This window comes from Phycodurus eques, chromosome 18 (genome assembly GCF_024500275.1).
Source record: "Phycodurus eques isolate BA_2022a chromosome 18, UOR_Pequ_1.1, whole genome shotgun sequence".
Taxonomy (NCBI): domain Eukaryota; kingdom Metazoa; phylum Chordata; class Actinopteri; order Syngnathiformes; family Syngnathidae; genus Phycodurus; species Phycodurus eques.
Window position 1 is genome coordinate 13,384,034 of NC_084542.1, and position 15,192 is coordinate 13,399,225.

Here is a 15,192-nt window from a genome sequence, read left to right on the forward strand (position 1 = left end):
TAACTTTTATGAAGAGAAATGTTGTTACTATTTTAATCCATATCAAACCAATGTATTATTAGTAGTAATAGTAGTAGTGGGCATACAGTAGTTGAGGGATCACAATCCACCCACACATTTGTTTTTCGTATATGCCATGGGGCATTAAAAAAGGCACAGCGGGCCGTAAAAGGTCCCCGAGCCATAGTTTGTAAACCCTTAATATAGGCAATAAAAAATATGTTTAGGGGGGCATTTATTACTCTGAAATTGCCGCTATTCGAAACAGGTTGCATCCCCAACCCCCGAGAATATCGAGTGCTCACCGTATGCTCCTTGAGGCCAGGGAAGCTTACGCTTCTTCTGGAAATTGAGGCTTTTCTGTATTTAAATCGGACACAGGTGGCTCAAGCTAGCATAGCATTTCAAGCTAGGTCGGAGAGCGGGAAGAAAAAGCCTGCTTTTTGTCTAAAATAAATCATCCAGCCAGCGTGTTATGATATTAAGCGTTTTGCAAAATGTCATTTCGACTCGCTCCGAGGCGGCCGGAGCGCCGGATTTCGGAAGGGAAGTAATGGCACGCGGCGGAGGTTTAACACGCGGAAGGCTGCGTAAATGTGCGCTAATCTCTTGCTATTTGGCGGAAATTACACAGCGTGAATATTAACCGCTTCGGCCTGGTGGTTCGGGCTCATTTTATTGGCTGGCATTTGGCCAGAAAGTGGCACAAGTCCTCTCGCTTTTCTTTGATCAGCGGCAGGTGAATTCATGCGGATTGAACCCAAACTGCCGTCGCTTTGGTGTAGGCCCGAAAATGGAGTCACTGGCAATCAATAAGGTGCCTCCATTGACGGAAAAAAAGGTTTAAATAGAAATAATCTTTTCCGTGGTCAAACAATGGCCAGTAAAAAAAAAAGCTTTGAGTAACATGGTCAAGGTACCAAGGTTCTTTTAATTTTACATACAAATTGGAGATTAGTGACAGCCCTAGTCAGAATTTTGAATTGTTCCAGTATTGGACCAAATTGGTTGCGATTTTAGTTCCTAACTCTCAGTTGTTTGACTTTTGGACAATTGTTTTTGTTTTTTTTATTGAAATTTAAGGTCAGAATTATTTTTTTTGTTTTGTTTGTTTTGTTTTTTTCACTTTTAAAATTTCAGACACGAGCCATCTGCACACAACGCACAAGAAATCATATCCACCACCAAGAGGATGGTACCATTCTTTGCTGTAGCCAGGCCAATGGAGACTGACGTAATTGAGAGTGAACAGAATCCGGTAAGGATTGATCTTGCGTGCGTATGCGGGCGTGCCCGCTTGCGTGTGCGCGTGCGAGTTCACAAAAATAAATCGATAGAGGTCATTACAAAACAAGATGAGCCTTGACAAGTAAAATGAAGAGGTGTGATGTCATCACATTAGCCTCCGTACATCTAAACAATAGAAGCTACTGGGAGTGGAAGGTAAAGAGAGCGAAAAGTAAAAACATTCATTTCTCTCAAGTACCCTATTGATTTTTTAACAATGCCCCAGAATCAGTGTTCTTCTACCTCGTTGTTGTCACGAAGTCCTATTGATTTTGAACAGCGTCTGACCTATGGTGCTTGGGGAAACCAGTGATGGCTTTCTGTTGACCTTTCAGTCAAATGGAATCCTGTCATGTCGAGGTAGTCAGACAACTGATCTAAAATTTGGTTTCGATGTAGAACTGGGAATTCCGAACCAAAAGTTGAAGAAAGTTTAAACAAAATAAAATGAGATTTCTGAACTAAAATTAGATCCAAAAGTTAAAAAAAATATATATGTTTAAATCAACACAAATTAGTTCCAGTAGTTGAAAAACTAGGACTACTGACATAAAATTTACTGTGAATTCCAACCTACAATGTCACTACAATTTTGTTGGAAAAGTAATTTTTTTTCAAATGTAATTCTGAACTAAAATGTCAACAGACATTTGGTCAAAAAGCCGAAAAACTGCTAACTGTTAACCAAAATTTTCAACACAAATATTTTCCTAGAGTAAAAAAAATAACTACCTGGACCACAAATTTCAACAACAAAAAAATTCACATTCATAATAATGATTATTATTATAGGAATAAGTAAAAATATTCTAGAATGTTACATTTTACTTTTGCTTAAAATGTTAATGTAACATTTTAAGCAAAAGTAAAACCAAAGAGAAATATTGGAATTTTTAACTTAAACATAAACAGAAATTTGGTCCAAAAGGTAAATGTGACCTACAATTTGTTCAACAAATGTGTTCCAACAGTTGGATAAAAAAAAAAAAAAAAAAAAAAACATGGAATGCTGATCCATCTTCTGTACCGGTTCATCCTCACAAGGGTCACGGGCGTGCTGGAGCCTATCGCAGCCATCTTCGGGCGAGAGGTGGGGTACACCCTGAACTGGTCGCCAGCCAATCGCAGGGCACATATAAACAAACAACCATTCGCACTCACATTCACACCTACGTGCAATTTAGAATATTCAATCAACCAACCACGCATGTTTTTTGGGATGTGGGAGGAAACCGGAGTGCCCGGACAAAACCCACGCAGGCACGGGGAGAACATGCAAACTCCACACAGGCGGGGCCGGGATTTGAACCCTGGTCCTCAAGAACTGCGAGGCAGATATGCTAACCAGTCTTCAACGTGCCGCCTGGAATGCTGATGTAAAATTAAAACATTTTTCTGAAACGTCAATAAAATCTTCCAACAGCAAAAGAATTAACATTAACATTAATACATGAATAAATAAAAAAGACCCTAAAAAATTTAACACAAATGTTCCAAGAGTACTGTCAATGAAATACTTGGAATTGTGAACTAAAATTAAAATCTACCTTTTAAAATCAAAACAAATTTGTTCCTGAATGTAAAAAATGACTCAAAAGAGAAAATTTGCTCCTTAACTAAAAACACCAGAACTAGGAATTCTGAACTAAAACTGAATCTTGCTCATGAATCTTTTTCAATAACCTGCATAACTTCTACTTAATGAAATGAACAGTTTTTTTATGCAAGTGTAAGTGCACTTCCCAGTGTGCGTGTGTTTGTTTGTGTGTGTGTTTGTGTATTGGGGGGTTCTTTGGCCCCATGCGCACACATCGCCACAGGCGCAGACACACACACGAGCACAGCGTGTGTGTGCGCGTCTCTTTAAATGAACGTAGCAGGGGGCTTAGGCTGTCAGGACAAATCACGATAAAACTCTCCGGAAGCTTCTGCCTGACCCTGTTGGAGGAAGAAGAACAGGAGGATGGCGAGCCCACTGACTGTGGCCTTTTTTTTTTTTTTTTTTTTTTTTTTTTGTGAGGAAATGTACAGTTCAGAATGTGTCAGGCCATTTAGTTTGCAGGCCTCATTGGGATACGCCGGTCATTGCGGCGCTCGGGTAGCAAATGTCAATGAAACCAGGGTAGAATTGTTGTTCTCCGCCGTGTTTGAGTACCGATGTACAGCGACACACACACACAAATGCTCCCAGGGCTGAGCTACGAATAGACGCGCTGACATTCTGTTGTCGTTTTTATTAATTCATAAATGTCAGCCGGGATCACCGCGGAAGGCTCAGGGAATCCCAGGCCCTATTTACAAGGGACATTTGCAGGCCGCCGTCCGCTCGTCCGCGACCATTTCCGCCAACCGTCTCATCCGCTTGTCCGACATGGACCCACCCGGTTGACATCTATGTGTGCCGTCAACAACGCTATTGATTTTGAGTGACGTCCGTGCAGCTGAGGTCAAACCGCAGTCCAAAATTCCCACTGATCTTCCTTGGGTAATAACGCAAGAGAAGTCCACTGTAATACAGTTCTTTCTATCTAGTATTGATATAGCTATTGTTTATCAGTGGCGGCTTGGTCAATAGAGGGCACTAGGGTGGAAAAATATTGATAACAAAATTTTAAAAAATACTTCGTATATGTACCTATTTTCAGATGAGCAGGATGTACAATTTTTTTTTTATATAATTTTTTAATTACTGTAACATCTTATGCTAATTTCTGATTTCTGTCAGCCACTTTATACGTTAGCATTAAGCTAGCTAACTATCATGAGATTTGCATGTAGGTACGTAACGTATCCCCCGCCATGAGCAGGACTTTGCAGTATTACTATGAAAACATAGTGTGTTTCTCTTTTCAGAGGGCAACAAAGGCAGAAGAAAGCATGCTGACCGAAATATGGGACAGTTTTTGGCCACTTTAATATCCCATGAGAGGAAAATGGTCCTGAGAAGGACCCAGTATGTCATATTTAATGGCGGACATTTTGGGATACGCCGGTCAGCCTGTACGCACGCCACCTGTGAGGAAAGCTAATGGTGGTGACAGTAGGAGGCGTAAAATAAATACAGTGGCAGCCAGAGGGGTCATCTTTCACAGTCACTCTATTGTTCATCCAGGAAAATGCTGCTGAACTTGTGAAACCGGTCGCAAAATGTTTTGGGGGGAAAAAAAAAAACATTTTTTTTAATTCTTTCATGTGCTTGGTGCATCGAGCGTCAAGCGCGAATTTTGCTCTTTAGCTTTATTTGGCGACACTCATTCCAAAAGAAGGAAGCAAGGGTATTAAAAGGGGATTTAAAGATTTACTTCAATGGAGGTGTTATAAAATAATGACTCATTCACAAAGCTTTTATAAAAAGGTACCCTTATTGTTTAGTGATAACAAAAATGGGAAAGCCAGTTACCTTGACAACCATCGCTGTTTGGGGTCTTCATAAAGTTAATCTAGTCGTAATAACCCATGAAGAAAACATTTGTAATTGTAATACATAGGCTAATAAATGAGTAATAACCCATTTATGACATGACAAAACCAGTTCTGCCCTTTTTTTTTCACTTGAGATTTGATTTATTTCCCCTGATGCCATTTTCCCCCAGAATTAACTTGCAACAAGTTTCACTGGAATAGATTTTTTTTTTTTTTCAGATGTGAAAGTGCTCTCGCTAGGAGAAAAAAATCTGAATCAGAATCATCTTTATTTGCAAAGTATGTCCAAAAAAAAAAAACACACAAGGAATTTGTCTCCGGTAGTTGGAGCCGCTCTAGTACGACAACGGACAGTCAATTGACAGAGAACACTTTGGAGACATAAAGACATTGAGAAAAACAATCACTGAGCAATAAAGGGTTGCTAGTTATCTGCTAATGCCTGGTACATTTGTTTTTATTTTATGTATTTAATTTTTTTTTTTTTACAATTGTGCAAAAAGTTGCAGAGTCCTCTAGCACTTAGAGCAGTTTGAGTGACTAATCTCGCAATAGTCCGGTGCCATGACCATTGTACAAAGGGCGCCGAGACTTCAAGGAGTGTATGCAGTTTAAAGTGACAAGTAGCGCAATAATATGCGACAATGTTGATAGTGCAAATGTTGCAGATACTCCTCAGTCAGTGCGCAAGTGGGGCAGATGCTACTCTGGCATGAGTGGCCAGTATTGGTCAACAACAGATATGCAAATAGTGCAGCGTGGCGAGACTGCTACAGTGAGTGCACGAGTATGTATCATTGAAGAAACGTGACAACAAACTCAAGACAAAAAAATTGCCAGCATGTTGCAATGCAAGTGTAGGTTAGCTGTTTAAGAAGTTGATTGCAAGAGGGAAGAAGCTGTTGAGAATGTCTGCTAGTTCTAGTTTGCATTGATCGGTAGCGCCCACCTGAGGGAAGGAGCTGGAAGAGCCGGTGACCGGAACACTGAATGCACTTTTGTATGCTAGCTGCAGTCCGTTTGCAGCCATGTTAGTTCAAACTAGAGCAAGGTCACAAATCCCGACCTGGAACAGTATATTTCAAGCTGCCGTTTCACCGATCCAATCCGCGCCGCAACACGGCCGCACCTTGTAAATCAGGCTCATCGAGTTGTGATCTGACGGCGCAAAAGATCACGGCGACATTTAATAAGAAGCTGGTCCTCGCACTCCACGGGCTAAAACGAGAGGATGCCATGTTCTCTCGGCATCATAATGCCGGGTCGCGGCGGCGCTACGACGCCACATCCTCCGGCTCGGAGGTCACGCTCATGTATATTCATAGTCTGTGCGTGTGTGTGTGCGAATACGGGTGTATTCATTTGCCTGTAAGTGCTGCATGGAAATAAGCCGCTTTTGCACGTTAACCTTTAAATTCACAGTGCTCAGCGTCAGCGTGACCCAATACCATTTTTTTTTTTAAATAAACATTTATTAGCGTACCATTTCATGAATTTTCCAATACAACCTGACCGAAATGTAGTATTTAATATGATTTTTATGCACAATTTATTGAAGTGCAAATGGAAGGAGGAGAAAAATAAAAAGAGGTGGACATTATGCACACAGCATGACCGCTACGCCTTTTGATAAGCGTACACCAAAGATGGACAAAAACTCCCACTGATCTTGTTAGACATCAGTTTTATGCTCGCATGTTACCATGAAGACCAGCAGCGTGGAATAAGCAGCAGATTGATGGTCGTTATAAAAGTGTAAGGAAGTAGTAGTAACTATTTATAAAGTGTCATATTAAAGAGATAGCATTAATCTGGAAATGTACCCCAAAAAATTTTAAATCCTCTGGTTACCATGACAAACATCACTGTTTGAGGTAGTTATTATAAGGGTGTGAAAGAAAAAAATCATAATTACCCATTTATAAACCATTCATAACTGACCCACAGGTTTAATAAAGAAGTAATAACGCAGTTATAGAATCTTCATATAAAGAGATAGCCATAATGTGGAAATGTACCCCAAAAAGAAAAGCGTCTGGTTACCATAACATCATTAGTTTTTAGAAGGGTGTAATATAGTAGAACTAACCTCTGTACAAACCCTTCATAACATACTGAAAAAGGACTTATAGTCCAGTTATAAAGCCTTCATAAAACTATACCTCTTATTTCCAAAAAAGGAAAAGCCTCTGATTACTGTGGTAACATTACTGTTTGGGGAAGGCTTTATAAAGTTGTAACAACTTAGTTGTAACCAATTTATAAAGCCTTCTTAAAGTGTCCTTGTTGTCGACTGGTGCCAACACGGAAAAAGCTTCTGGTTACCATAACAACCAATGCTGTTTGCGGTAGGTTTTAGAGATGTGTAATAAGGTAGTCTCAACCCAGTTATAACACCTTCATAAATTTGAAACCCGGTCCTCAGAACTGTGAGGCAGACGCTCTAACCATTCGTTCACCGTGCCGCCGGTACCCCCCCCCCCAAAAAAAAACTAGTGAAATCTTCTGGTTATCATTAAGTTGTAAAAAAATAGTAGTAGTAAGCGAGTTATTAAAGCCTTCATTAAAAAGTACCATTTATGATGCTAATGTAAAAATGTCCTATTCTGGAGTGGTCGCACCCTTATCAATGGTTTATAAATTGTCATACACTTAATAAATGCGTAACAGTGATTAATGTATGCACTGAGACTGAACAAATCCTTGCCGAATAATGATATTCAGTTCATAGGTGGCAACTGATTCGAGGTACTTCTTGCCAAAAAGTGAGCCAACTACTTATATAGTTAATTGAGGCTCATTGTCATGCTGAAACGTGACGTTTCGAGTCGGTGACGTCATTAGAAATGATACATTGACCTCGCTGTGCACAAAAGACGTTTGTTGTGTTTATATAAAAAAAACAAAGAACAAAGTTGATTTTAAGTCTGCTGAATAGTACCGTTAGAGTATTATTTGCATTGGCCTGCCATAACAATGGGGTGTTGCTGCCATCTAGCGGTTTGCATGCAACTAAACAGTAAAGTCTTCAAATGGTGACTTCCATCAGTTTCAGAACCTTGACTGTGACAATTTAGGCACCAAAGGATATATATATATATATATTTTTTTTTTTTTTTTTTACTTTTTCAAGGAAAAACACCATTAATATAGTTTGTTTGTCCATTTCTACCATCAACGGCACATCTTTTTTTAGGATATATTTTGTGATATCTATTTTGCTGATACTCAGGCACTGGAAATATATCTTAAAATTATTTCTAAATAAGTTGGCTCCAATTAGTTGCATTTTATTTGAATACCAATACAGTTGTAATATTACTCTACTTAGTTTTATTTTATTAAGTTTATTGACAATGTGTACAATACATACATTAATCAATATCAAAAGACAAAGAGATGCTTACTCCAGATTTAGCAGAAATCTAATTAATAAAGCTATAAAAAAAAAAGCTTAATAAAGTAACAGTGTAAAATCAACTATTTAGATGCTAACTGTGTTAGATGCTATGCTAAATGATCAAGAACAAACATAGCTATTTATATAATTAAAAACTAATAATAATTTGTGCAACAGGGTCGCCTTGGTTTGAGGGAGACACTCCATTAGGGATGAAAACTTTTTTCAAAAAATGAAAAAATATGCCCCTCCTTGACCCGTCACCTTATCGTGGTGGAGGGGTTTGTGTGTCCCAATGATCCTAGGAGCTAAGTTGTCTGGGGCTTTACGCCCCTGGCGGGGTCACCCATGACAAACAGGTCCTAGGTGAGGGACCAGACGAAGCACGGCTCAAAGCGTCAGGCTCGCCTCCACACACAGCTTGGGCTCTGGTACCAATCCTCTCGAGGGGGGTTGAACTCTCTTCCACTCTGGATTTGCCCACGGTGAGAGGCGCCGAGCAGGTGTGGGTATACTTATTGCCCCCCGGCTCAGCGCCTGTACGTTGGGGTTCACCCCGGTGGACGAGAGGGTAGCCTCCATCCACCTTCGGGCAAAACACACGTAAACATTTCACAGAAAAAAAGTATTTGAGCTAGTGTGGCAAAAAAAAAAAAAAAAAATAGCATTACTATCTTCGTAAAGGGTGAATTTCTGACATTTATCCATTGCTGTGACCAATCTCATTAACAAACATGTCATTATCCTCATTGAACACAACAAAGCATTCCAATAGGGGAAAAAACATTTATTTGCAGAGTGTGTGTGCGTGGAATCATCCAGCCTTCCAGGTAACATTTGGCGGACATCTCTCCACGTGACATTTAATCCAGCTGTGGAGGAGGAAAATGGCGATGTAAGCATCAGAGATAACAGATATGCACTCACGCACGTCTGAGTTGCGTTCAGGTGCATCAGCATTCAGCGACAACAAGAACAAATGTTTACGGGCAGTAAACGGGCTACGAGCGAGGATGCCACTTGCCTTGACGAAGCCGATGTCCTTGGCGTACTGCCGGAAGCACTGGCGGCACATGTTGAGTCCGTACTTACGGATCAGACCGTGTTTGTTCGAGCAAACCCGGCTGTTGAAGAAAAAAATTTGAAATTAAGACGGAATAACATAGAACTACTTTTGCAACAGATTGAAGCAGAAGAGGTGTCAGACACACGACACTTTGTTTTAATGTATTTAAATTAGGGATTGATTGATTATTAGATCTTTTTTTTTTTATCAGACAGCCGATAGATACATTTGAAACTAGGTAATGTTAAGGAAACTATTTATTTGAATTTTCAGTTGGCTTAGTAAAAGATGCTGCTGATTCTAGGAACTCTGCATATTGTTTTTGTGTTAGCTTAAAACAAAGTGAAAGATTAAGGTTTCAGTTCTATTGTAATGTTGAGAAAACTATTGTAGAAAATCTGAGGAGGCTATTTTTTCATTTATTCATTCATTTAACTTAGCTCCCTGCACTTTTACCTCGAATTTTAAAACAGAGCTCCTTAAATAATAAATAAGCTGTTTAATATATATGCTTAAAAGGGATTTTAACAGTGATGGAGTATGTATTCAAAATTTTGCCGACAATATTTTGCCTTTTACTGCAAATGAATATCGCCTCCAAATAGTCTACTACAATGTTATCATCCCTTAAAAATATAAAGTCTCTCTAATTTGTATGTAGTTCTGCAGCAGTAGAAAGTAACAAGGTATTATTTGTTATAGTGACTATTTACTTTTACCCCCTGCATTTGAAAACATCCGCACTTCCTGCTGCTTTGGTTGTCGAAATAGGCTCAATTCTACTGAGGAAAAAAAAAAAAAAACACGCAAGGTCTATTATTTCCAGTTATCATTAGCTAGTTTGACATTATCGATTTATAAGGTAGCAACCCTGTTGTGACACTTTTTGATAACATAAGCGCACTATGAAAGTTAATAAAAGGTAAATGTGTGTGTTTAAGTGTTTTGTGCCAAGTTGTCAAAATGGGTAATGTATATAATTAAGTCCAATTCTGAGTCTATACTAAAAGGATCTTAAGCATGACGACTTTCCCAGTAGATTTTTTTTAACGAGTATCTTTATTTCTACTTAAATGAAGTACAAGTACTTTTGCCACCTCTGTAGTTCTGTGATGTATTTAAACGAGATGCTAACCGGGACTAGCCGTTAGCATCTGGCGTGAACGCTCCGCCATATTCACTCCTTTCGAGCCTCCATGCGGTGCGCGTTGGCTGGTAAATTATGACATATAAAGCAAGTGGAAACCGGGACCAACTAACACCAGACGGGACTTAAATACACACAAAGCGTAACGGCAAATAGACTGACCAGGATCGGGATCCTTGTCCAAACTTTCTGGGGTGACTCCAATAGAGCTGCTGGTGGCCCATCTTGCCTCTTTTCGCTCGAGCGTCGGAAAGGAAGAACGTGCCCTGCGCATGCGCAGATGAAGCTTTTGGATCCGGTGAGAGGTTGGGTCGAGCGCCATCGAGTGGCCGGATGATCGAAAAAGACAAAACATCAAAATAGAAAAGGGTATACAATAATGTAAGTACAAACTGTATAGTATTGAAATTAATTACAGTTTTCTCAATCCATTTTGTCACCATTATCTCATGTATGTATTGATCAGAATTGTAGACGCATTTTTTTTCTTTTTCACATTTTTTATTAAGTGAATACAATTTTAAAGATGATTGTGAAATATATAGTGGATATTAAAAAGTCGAAACACCCAGGTTTTTGTGATATCAAAAAAAATTAGACCTATACAGGTATAAGTAATTTCTAAACATTCTCCACCATTTATGTATTGATGTGACCTATAATTGTACAACTCAACTAGAAAATGAAATATTTTCGAGGGGAAGCCCACATAACACTAACCTCTTGTATACATGGCTTTGTCATTATAGTGCCGCGAGCTCCCCCTGTCGGTAGACTGATCGCAATGCGCTTTGGTTACCGGGATTGGACCTTTTTTTTTTTTTTTTTTTTTTTTTCTCAGCAGCTAGTTAGCTGTTAGCTCCGTTTTCCTTTCAGCTCATCGGGTGGGATGGAGCGCAAAATAGGACTCCGCCGAATTGACGTTTGCCACCTGGAGTGAACGCTTGTGCCGCTTCGACTTTCAGGTAACCGTCCCGACGAATGCGGGTGTTGTATTTATTTTTTCGGACGGTGCTGTTTGGCAGACAAGCTTTGGGGCTCGCTCGTATGTTGCTACTCGTTGCTAACTTCTAGTGCTAGCGCGCTGCGGTTCGGTCTACTGCGAAGGCAAAGAGAACATTTAAGGACGGCTTATGCGACAATATACCTCTGAATATCTCTGTCGTTTTAATCTACTATTGCTTTAGTTGTCCAGTTTAGAAGGGTAAAAGTGCGCGTCAGGTGGAAAGGGATCACGAGTGAAGAAACACGCAGGCTGCAGGAAGTGTCATGTTTAATGCTTAATGATTAGATATTAAACCATAGTTGTATTATTGTTATCATATTACCAATTGGTATTCATGCGAAGTTGATGAGTTTTGCTCGTCCTATTATCACGACGATTTGTTGTTTGTTAATTTTTTTTCTGTAGTCAAATGACAGTAAAGTAATATCTTCTGTGATATGACTGTAACGTGTTCATATAATAACCAAATCAGCCTTGCCAGTTAATCCTCTTAAATGCATCTCACAGGCTATTTAGAGTGAAAAGGAGGTGGGAAGAGGGTTTGCAAGGTTTTCACACTACATCATCTCATGACCTACTTAAAAATCCAATAATGTCAATTGCAAACACCTGAGATCATGGGCTAAATGTGGCTGCAAGTAACTATTAATAATTGTGTATATGGGACAATGATTAGCTAAAAGTACTTTGATGGAACACATCCAGGATGCTGGTCCACCTCCATTTTGTTTGGAACAGTTGACATAGGAAATAATCTGTCCCAGAGTCAATCTATTACCATTGTGAAACCTTTGTCAACTGTGCCGGCAATGTTTTAATTAGCCACTGTTGATATTGATGTGTTAGAACGATAAAATACATAAAGTGGGAAATCCAATCCTTTTAACCTCCTTTACTTGTCACGCAAGCGTAAAAAGAAGTTCAACACCAGTTTAGCTTTGACAACAAACAATGATGTGTTTGGTGATGCTGGATTTAAAAGCCAGTGACTGATACGTTTACGCTCAAACACGCTAACTACAGTATTCCAATATAAAACAGTCATACTAACTGTTGGAAATTGTAGCCTTTTCCTGTACTTTAGAGGCATATCAATACTATGGCACTTCTTCCTGTTAGCTGCTTATGCTATCGCTAATAACACGTCGCAGAATACAAAAAGGAGCAAGCGCCATAGTCATTTAGAGACGCTAAATATGATATTAACGGAAATTTCAATTAAAACGGTAATACTAACTGTTGGAAATCTGGATACAGTTTATCAGTAAACAATTTAATCCCCACTTTAGAGGCATGTCAATAGCTCCAACATTCCCGCTGTTATCTGCCTATGCTATTGTTAGCAACACGTTCTGTTGCAGAATACAAAACAGTGACAGAGTCCTTTAGAGGTGCTAAATATGTTATTAACGATAATGCCAATACAAAATGGTAATAATAACCACTGGAAATTGTATCACGGTTTATAGGTATACGGTTCATCCCTACATCAGAGGCATCATTTCCAAACTGTACAACTTGAGGGGTGTGATTTTTGCCAATTTCTTTAAACACAAACTCATTCGTTCATTTGCCGTACCACTTCTCCCTCACTAGGGTCGCGGGCGTGCTGGAGCCTATCCCAGCTATCTTGGGGCAAGAGGCGGGGTACACTCTGAACTGGTCGCCAGCCAATTGCAAAGCACATGTAAACAAACTACCATTCACACTCACATTCACACCTACGGGCAATTTAGAGTCTTCAATTAAACTGCATGCATGTTTTTGGGATGTGGGAGGAAACCGGAGTGCCCGGAGAAAACCCACGCAGGCACGGGGAGAACATGCGAACGCCACACGGGCGAGACCAGATTTGAACCATGGTCCTCAGAACTGTGAGGAGGATGTGCTAACCAGTCGTCTTCCGTGCCGCCTACACAAACTCATAAACTTGATTATTGATTAATTATTGATTTGTGTTTCATTCAGGCAATTCATGTTCACTGCAACCCCGTTGCCTCCCAACAACTGTCATGCCTTATGGGATATTCACCCCCCACCAGCGACAGTGGAGCAGGATTCATGTTTTCGACAATTAGCCTCTTTCACCTTTTTGACCATCACAACCATCCGCCAACGATCCTTTTTTTCCTTCCCCTCCTCCCTCCAAGAGCCTGATCCCCTACAATGAGGTTCAGGATCTACAAAAGAAAAGTGGTGATACTGACTGTGGTGGTGGTCATCTGCGGCTTGGCCTTCTGGACCAGCGGACGGCAGAAGAAGAACGAGCCTTTCCCCAAGGAAGCGGTACCAGTGGTGAGGAAGGATACCGGCGCTAGTACCAGTAGAAGTAGCCTTGACGACCATATCCAAGTGCAAGCCACACCCGCCGTGAGCCGGGCTCCTGTTGCGGCCCTGAACCAGACTCACACGGAAAGAATAAAAGAGAGAGAAAACAAAGTCAAGCCCAATGTGGATAACACAACTCTCGTCTACCGCGGCATCGTCTTCCAGCTCAACTTTGACCAGACGATAAGAAACAAGGAAAAGTTTAAGGGGGTGCGGCAGGATGACCTGGTTGTGGTGGTCCAGGTCCACAACCGGCCAGATTACCTGAAGCTGCTGGTGGACAGCTTGCGCAAGGCCCGCGGCGTGGAAAGCATACTGCTGATATTCAGCCACGACTACTGGTCCCCCGAGATTAACAAAGTGGTCAACTCGGTGGACTTTTGCCAGGTCTTGCAGATTTTCTTCCCGTTCAGCATACAGCTGTACCCACAGGAGTTTCCGGGCAATGACCCTCGGGACTGCCCGCGGGACATTCCCAAAAAGGAAGCCTTAAAGCTGGGCTGCATCAATGCAGAGTACCCAGACTCATTCGGCCACTACCGCGAGGCCAAGTTCTCCCAGACCAAGCACCACTGGTGGTGGAAGTTGCACTTTACATGGGACCGAGTGCACGCCCTCCAAGACCACAAAGGTCTGGTTCTTCTGATCGAGGAAGACCACTTCCTGTCCCCAGATTTTATCCACCTGCTGAGGCTGATGTCAGTGCTAAAACATGAGCAGTGCCGCGACTGCGACATCCTGTCGCTAGGCAGCTACAGCCACGTCGGCTACTCAAGTAAAGCCAACAAGGTGGAGGTGAAGGCCTGGAAGTCCACCGAGCACAACATGGGCATGGCCCTGAGTCGGGACACCTACCAGAAGCTCCTTCGCTGCACGGACACATTCTGCACCTACGACGACTACAACTGGGACTGGTCCCTTCAGCACCTGACTGCGTCCTGCCTGCCTTCCTACTGGAAGGTAATGGTGAGCGAGGCGCCCCGCGTCTTCCACGCCGGCGACTGCGGCATGCACCACAAAAAGGTCACCTGCATGCCGGCGAGCCAGAAGACCAAGATCGAGAACATCCTGCAGAGCAGCAGCAAACAGCTGTTCCCCAAGAACCTCCTGATCACCAAGAGACTGCCGTCCAACGGGGCCGGAGGGGTGGCCCCGCATGTGAAGAACGGGGGCTGGGGAGATATCAGGGACCACGAACTCTGCAAGAGCTATGTTCGATTACAGTGACCTTACAGTGATTACTATATTCTATATTATTGTCTCTTTTGCATCGTCTATCAAGAAGAAAGCCTTTTCAAGCTAAAATCTTTATGGACTTTTCTTCTTATTGCCTGTTTTAATTGACTGTTCTAAAAAAAAATAATAATAATAAAGATGAATGTTACGAGTTTTGGCTCATGAAAAATCAAGTTGCTTTGTTTACTTTGGGAGGCGCCAATATATATTTCAAAACAATCTACCTGACCATGGTTCACCAACCTTTTTGAAACAGAGCTTGAAATAAATTTGCTCTACTTACCTTTAGTTATTAATAA

At 41.1% G+C, this 15,192-nt stretch overlaps 2 protein-coding genes across 2 annotated transcripts; one reads left to right on the top strand and one right to left on the bottom strand.

Annotated features, from left to right (window-relative positions):
• Positions 1 to 8,882: 8,882 nt before the first annotated feature.
• Positions 8,883 to 10,572, bottom strand: rps29 (ribosomal protein S29). The gene is made up of 3 exons (XM_061704493.1): positions 10,486 to 10,572; positions 9,135 to 9,234; positions 8,883 to 8,982 (listed from the first exon to the last, which is right to left on the bottom strand). The coding sequence occupies exons 1-3, from the start codon at positions 10,545 to 10,547 to the stop codon at positions 8,974 to 8,976; spliced, it is 171 nt and encodes a 56-aa protein (XP_061560477.1). The 5' UTR covers positions 10,548 to 10,572; the 3' UTR covers positions 8,883 to 8,973.
• A 598-nt stretch (positions 10,573 to 11,170) lies between these two features.
• mgat2 (alpha-1,6-mannosyl-glycoprotein 2-beta-N-acetylglucosaminyltransferase) lies at positions 11,171 to 15,066 on the top strand. The gene is made up of 2 exons (XM_061704415.1): positions 11,171 to 11,288; positions 13,298 to 15,066. Exon 2 carries the CDS (start codon positions 13,496 to 13,498, stop codon positions 14,882 to 14,884), a length of 1,389 nt encoding a protein of 462 aa, XP_061560399.1. The 5' UTR covers positions 11,171 to 11,288; positions 13,298 to 13,495; the 3' UTR covers positions 14,885 to 15,066.
• The last annotated feature ends 126 nt before the right edge of the window (positions 15,067 to 15,192 follow it).